The sequence below is a fragment of the Hydractinia symbiolongicarpus genome, chromosome 14 (genome assembly GCF_029227915.1).
Source record: "Hydractinia symbiolongicarpus strain clone_291-10 chromosome 14, HSymV2.1, whole genome shotgun sequence".
NCBI lineage: Eukaryota > Metazoa > Cnidaria > Hydrozoa > Anthoathecata > Hydractiniidae > Hydractinia > Hydractinia symbiolongicarpus.
In genome coordinates, this window is record NC_079888.1 from 4,178,958 (window position 1) to 4,185,404 (window position 6,447).

The 6,447-nt window shown below is 34.5% G+C and overlaps 1 protein-coding gene across 1 annotated transcript; it reads left to right on the forward strand.

The window, feature by feature from the left end:
• Positions 1-2,546: 2,546 nt before the first annotated feature.
• On the forward strand, positions 2,547-3,464 carry LOC130625076 (serum response factor homolog B-like). The gene has a single exon (XM_057440156.1). It carries the CDS (start codon positions 2,547-2,549, stop codon positions 3,462-3,464), a length of 918 nt encoding a protein of 305 aa, XP_057296139.1.
• Positions 3,465-6,447: the final 2,983 nt, after the last annotated feature.

Consider the following 6,447-nt stretch of genomic DNA (forward strand, 5'->3'; position numbering starts at 1 on the left):
GGGAAAGATGTATGGGAGTAAATGTCAATTGTGGCGTCACTGTTTTCTAGCACTGGTTCACAGTTTGCATACTTAGGATGGCGTCATTAGATTTTGATCCGTAAGTTTGTTCACATATCGGCATTTGTGTTATTTTATTTTGTTTTTTAATGGTTTTCTCATTTTTCCATTTTGAGATGAGACTGTATGAGTCGTACCATATACACAATTACCTGTTTACTACACCTGTACTTTTGACAATTTTCTTATTTTGTATTCATTCTTACATTATGTTCTAGAAGATAAAGAAATGCAAATTTTGTTTTCTCTCTGCGACAAAAAAGGTATATTCTTGCGAATTTTTAATCATTACTCTAAGCGGGCAAGCAATAACTTTAAAGTCGGTAGGCTGCAGAATTAGATTTTTCTCACGAGCATAGGTCATGTTAAGAGCGCTGCATTCACCACTCGCGCTTTTTGCGATGCTTGCATTACCGAACAATCTTTAACATAACCCGCAAAGGTACAAAATTAGAAGAAAAATGGCTGTGCTAACTTCATCCGAATTTCTCAACCTTTTGAGTTTTTCTTGTAAAGATATAATCGCAGATCCTAATGCCCGTGTGGACCGTAACTCTTCGAATAAACACCTGGGGTTTTTAATAAATTTTCCATTTATATAGGGGTCGTATTAGAAGGGGGCGTTTATAAAAGAAGGCGCTCAATAAATGTTTGTATTTTTTTCTTTTCTTTTGCCGATGGAATACATATATTTTCACATAATATCTACATCATTATCAATATCGTCATCGCCAATTATATTAAGATCGTTCAACGTCGATCATATCTTCTTCCCATACTTCATATAGTATAGGTATTTATCTTATCGGTGAAACTTCCGTTTCGAAAAAAAGCACTCTGAAGGGGGAAGTTTATTAGAAGATTATTGAAAGAGGAGGCGCTTAATCAAGTGTGGGGCGCCTAAAAGAAGAAAGCATAATTAACCAAAGCATAACTAATTCTCTTTGAAAGTAATACCCTGTCGCCGGCAGGTTTCTCAGGAATAAAACGAATATCGCCGGGTGTCTGCGAAAGCCGCCGGCATCTTCTTTTTTACTTAATGCTTTTCAAAATATACCGCCTGAACTCCGGATTATATCATGGGTAATAATTAAAAATCAGTTTCCATATGGTAAATCTGATTACACGGTAGTAACTTTAAAGTTGCTCAACCTCGTCCCGAAAGCAACTTGTATATTTTCTGACATCGGGACGGCGATACGAACTTTTTTTTCCATCCTGATATAGATAAAGAAAAAACAGGCGTTTGGAACGCGATTGGAAGGGGCTAACTTTGGTACCATCAACCTCGTCCCGAGGGCTCTTTTTTAATTATTAGTAATGGGATGGTCCTGGGGACATAGCTGTGGTGCCACTTTAGTATACCAATAACAAAGTGGCAATAATTTCACCTGTACGCCTCTAATTTTTAACCTTAACTACTCGCTATATTGGTTGGCACCAATACCTTTTATTTGATATAGTATCAATACAAATCCGTGGTCGAGTCAACAGTTATTACGAAATTGTCAATTATTATGAAGTTGTCAACCATTATGAGGCCGGTTGCCGTTGGGCGAGTCGCTCATAAGTTGACAAATAATTGATAACAATTTGGAAAATTATTATCAATTATTATCAATTATTACCAAAAAGGAAAACACACCAAAAACCAAATAACGCAGCTTCAAATAAAAGAGATTTTTTTCGAATAATCGGTATTTATCCTAATCTTGTCCAAATACTGACAAAAAAACATTTCTAATAAGTATATGAAATCCTACGGTATCAAAGAAAAATGATGCAAATCTATCCGATTATTCATATTATAATAATAATAATAATAATAATAATAATAATAATAATAATAATAATAATAATAATAATAATAATAATAATAATAATAATAATAATAAATATTTAAAGTGGCTAGCCCAGAAAATCACAAAAACCTATAGTTAGTGGATTGTTTCCACTGTGGGCCACTAGAACAAAAAAGAAACAAAAAATGATAAACCTTGGACTGCCTCAGCTCAATCAAACATAGTAACATTTATAATCTGTGAAAATTGAAAAGAAAAAGAATAAAAAACAAAAATTAGAAAGTGATCTCCATTAGAATTTGCCAAATACATTAAAGATGGAAGTCTTAAACGAAAGCAGACTTCCATCACAGGTCACTTGGTCTGGAAGATTATTCCACACTTTTGCAGCTCTAAATTGAAAGGAGAATCACCGCCGCAGCTCTTTCATCATCAGTTTGACCACTACATTATAAAAAAAGAATGGTATCTCCAGCACCCCGGGTTCAAAAGATATGGATAAAGAATGTTAGAAATCGCGAGCCCGGCGTCAAATAACGCGCCGGTCATGCAGTTTCATTTTAACTTGTTCGAATTCATAATGGCAGCAACCTGAAAAAAAACCGCGAAATAACTTTGCTGCTGTGGGGACTTTTGTGTTGTTGCTATCCAATCCAAAGTGCAATTAAATTTCAAGCAATTAAAATGTCAATTTTCGATGAAAAACTGAATGAAATAAACACTAGTAATAATCGTAGTAGCAGTGGTGATGCAGCGAGAACGGCTCCAGATGAAAATAAAGAAACAAATGCAAAAAAAACAAGACAAAGGGGTGTTAATTTGATTGCCAAAGCAAAAAAACGTGCAGACTGTAGGTACAAACGTCGAAAAGGCATACTGAGAAGTGCTTCATTATTAAAACTAACAACTAATGATGAAATATATTTGGAATTTTATAGGGAGAAAGAAAGTGTTCCAGCAAGATTTTCAACCTCAAAAGAATTGATGCAGAAACATTTGAATAATTTGCTCTTATCCGACAATTTAACACTTCCTCCAGCAACACCCTTATTACCATCTATGCCATGGCTAGGAGGAACATATACCAACATGTTGCTATCTCCAAATGAGGGTAGTGGGGGTAGTAACACATTCTCAGATGTTTTGTTGTCAAATTATCTTCACAACAATATTGATAATAACAATACTTATACTGACATTAACAATAACAATAATGATGATGTTGTTGATAATAATGTTGTAAACACACCACAAAATATAGTACAAGATATCTTTCCTGTTAACAACAACGATGAAAGTAAAACATACAATGTCAACGAAATCGATTTTTTAAAAAATATATCACCATCAAATAATATTGAGGAGAGAACTGATGTAAATTGCAACATGTGTCACATCTGTAAAATAGAACATGTCGTGGAAAAGGATTTAGACTCGACGTGGGTGAATTGCAACCGTAGAAACTGTGATTATTGGGTGCATGTAGTATGTGTTGGCATTGACATCAGTGACAAATGGTTAAAAAATCTGAAATATTTTTGTCCAACCCATAATGCGGTTCGCGTGACTGCTGCACGAAAACGACTTTTTAAAAAGAAATAGTAGTAGCAAAGCAAATAAGGATTGTGCTCACATTTTTTGTTGAATTTTTGTTCAAGCTGGACTGAAAGAACTCAATTGAGAAAAACGATAATGGTATTATTTACCAACACTTTTTATGTTTTCTAAAGACACATATTTTTAAAACCCATATTTTTGTTACACATAAAGTATCTTATGAAACCAGCAGTTGTTATTTATCAAAAGCCATCACATTTTTATTATATACATATCAGCCACAGATTATTTATATTCTATTATATAATATATTTATAAACCTTGTACATAATCCTCGTGGGGGGGGGGGGCATATTTCTTATATTCATACTTCTTTCAAGACAATTCATCTTCTGAAAGTTCAGCCATCAAGTCTTCTTCATACTCTATAATTCGCAAAGGTAAATAAGTAATATTTTGAAGGTTTTTGCCATTTCTTTTTTGTTCCCAATAAAACAACCGTTTTGTTTTTGCTTTATTTGATAAATTCAGAAGGTTATCATGCAACTTTTCTCCAAATATATTAAAAGCAGCTTCATGTTGGTTATATTGTGTTAAATAGTTAGAATATCTCAGAACTGAGCGCCATTGAATGACTTCTTCATTGAGAATTATGTTTCTTGAACCAGACTTTTCATTGACTTTCAAAATGTTAGAGTATTTCGTGTACAAGCTATCAAATTTATCTATGGATCTTGAAATCCTTTTCCAAGTTGACTTGTCAACGATGCCCTTCGGAGCGATCATTTTTTGACGTTGGATCTTCTGCTCTAAAAGAAAATCACCACCTTGGTTTTTTTTCTCTAATGACCCTGTAGAGAAACTAAGATTTTGATTTCGTTGTTCCTTCACTTCATTTGGATAAATAGCTCTATTCCGAAGGTCGCGGTACTCTATTTCCCTGTAGATCGGATGATTGAATGCATAAAACAAATCTAGAGATGCGAATCTTCCCGCATCACTAATTTTGATGTCATTGCTCCTATCTCCCACCCGCTGTGTATAAATACCAAGACCATAAGTTAATACCAGTTGCGTAAATAATTTCAGTGTTGGCGAAGTTATTTTTGACTGCCATTTGAGGAATCCCAATGGCGACAAACTTCCTGTTGTTTCAGAATCGTATAAACGGAGTAGTTCCATAGTTGTACCATGAAGGAAGGTTTCGAAACTTTGCCAAGCCTTGTGGTTGTCCTTACACTTTACGAAGTATTGATAGGCAGCAATCGATTTGAAATTTAACACGTCTTTTGCCAATGGTTCCAAGCAAATTCGGTCTAAAATTTTGAAAAAACATTTCAGTTGATTCATGTTTAAATGCCCCAATCCGGGAACAAGTGTCACCCAATCATACTTTTCTTTGTCAGTTTCACAGATTCGGCTGGCGATACAATATGGCGGACCATCGCAACCAAGATAAGACCATTTTCTACCGTCAGGTATATGTAAGTTTTCCTTCAACTCTTTAAGTATCAGCTCAACGTTGCAATAGCTGTTTGGGTTGAGTAATATTGGTTCGCCAATCTGTATGGTTTTGTTATTTACTACACTCTTCTCACCTAAATTTAAGTACTTTTCATTAGATGAGTCCGTCTTTGTTGATCGTTGTATGTCCTCAATAACGGTTTTTTGCACAGGGAATCCACATTCGTCACACTTTCTTTTCAAATTGTGATAGATTTTTCCACACTTTTCATTCGTGCATTGACGAGTTTGTGCTTTCAAAAATTGATGTATTCGACTGTCTACTTCCTTTTCGTCTTTAGCGTACATTTCTAGCATTTTTGATATATATACCAGGCGAATATTTCTAAATGTATTTTTTCCATGCTCTATCATTTTTTCCATTCGACGTTGTACTTCTTCTTCAGATTCTCCCTTACCCCAATTGCATGGTTTAAGGTTTTCGTTTGTTTGAAGGTTTCCTGAAGGATCTAAGATAATATGTAAAGTGGTAGTGATGACATCAGCTGCAGCAGTTTTATTTGCAGAGACGCGATAGTTTTTAATGACATATTTTCCAATGTTGTCAAAGTATGTGTCAAGATCACCACTCGGACAAACTATTGTCCCACGTCCCTGGTCTTTCAACCAGTTAAGATATGCCGTGTAACTTCCAGCAGGATACAGTTTTCCATTTATTGCTGTAACCATTTTTGATCCAGAAATAGTTGACTGAATAAGACTTGAAATAAATGTATTAGGGAGTATCCAGTTAAAATTACGTAATTGGTATATAGCTTCGATTACACAAGAAATACGATAACACATTAACTTGGAATGATTTTTATCGAAAGATAACCCAGACAATCCTTCCAAAAAGCTTCTCAAAATTGGGTTTCGTTCCAGTATAAAGTTGTCAACGTCAATGTTTTCTAATGCTTCAAAGTTTTTATAAATGCCACTTAGTCCTGCTCCATCGGTACCTATGTTTCCATTAACAAATTTCTCCGCTATGATTTTGACCAATCTGACTAAATAACTCACATTGACGGCATCGTCCTTCGAACATATTGCCAATGACGAAGTTAGGTTTAAAACAATTGAATCCAAAGCACTATCTTTTGTTATAGCTGTTTCAGTAGTTTGAACTGGAACTGAAGAACTAGCGGTCATAATATTCCGTACAACTGTAACACATCCTTCGCAAATGAAGTGACTTCGCGGACCAAAATACGTATGTAGTTGCAAATAACTCAAAATCGATCCTTTCACTGTTCGTTGTCTCGTATCATGAACATAGAAAGTTTCATCTTTCGTCACCCATTCAGCATGTTCGGTGCACTTGCATATTTTTTTACAAGAATATTTTAACATTTTTCCTGATAAAATAAAAGCAAATATATTCAATTACTTCTGACGAAAATACGCAAAAAGAAGATAATCAGAAGTAGTGAATAAATACATTAGTAGACAGAGACTTTTTTTCCCAAAAAAATGACACGTGCATGTTGAGAAAATATATATTCAAAAAATAAAAGCAACTGAG

Excerpts from the sequence above, each read along its gene's own strand:
- LOC130625076 (XM_057440156.1), top strand. The coding sequence starts at position 2,547 with ATGTCAATTTTCGATGAAAAACTGAATGAAATAAACACTAGTAATAAT.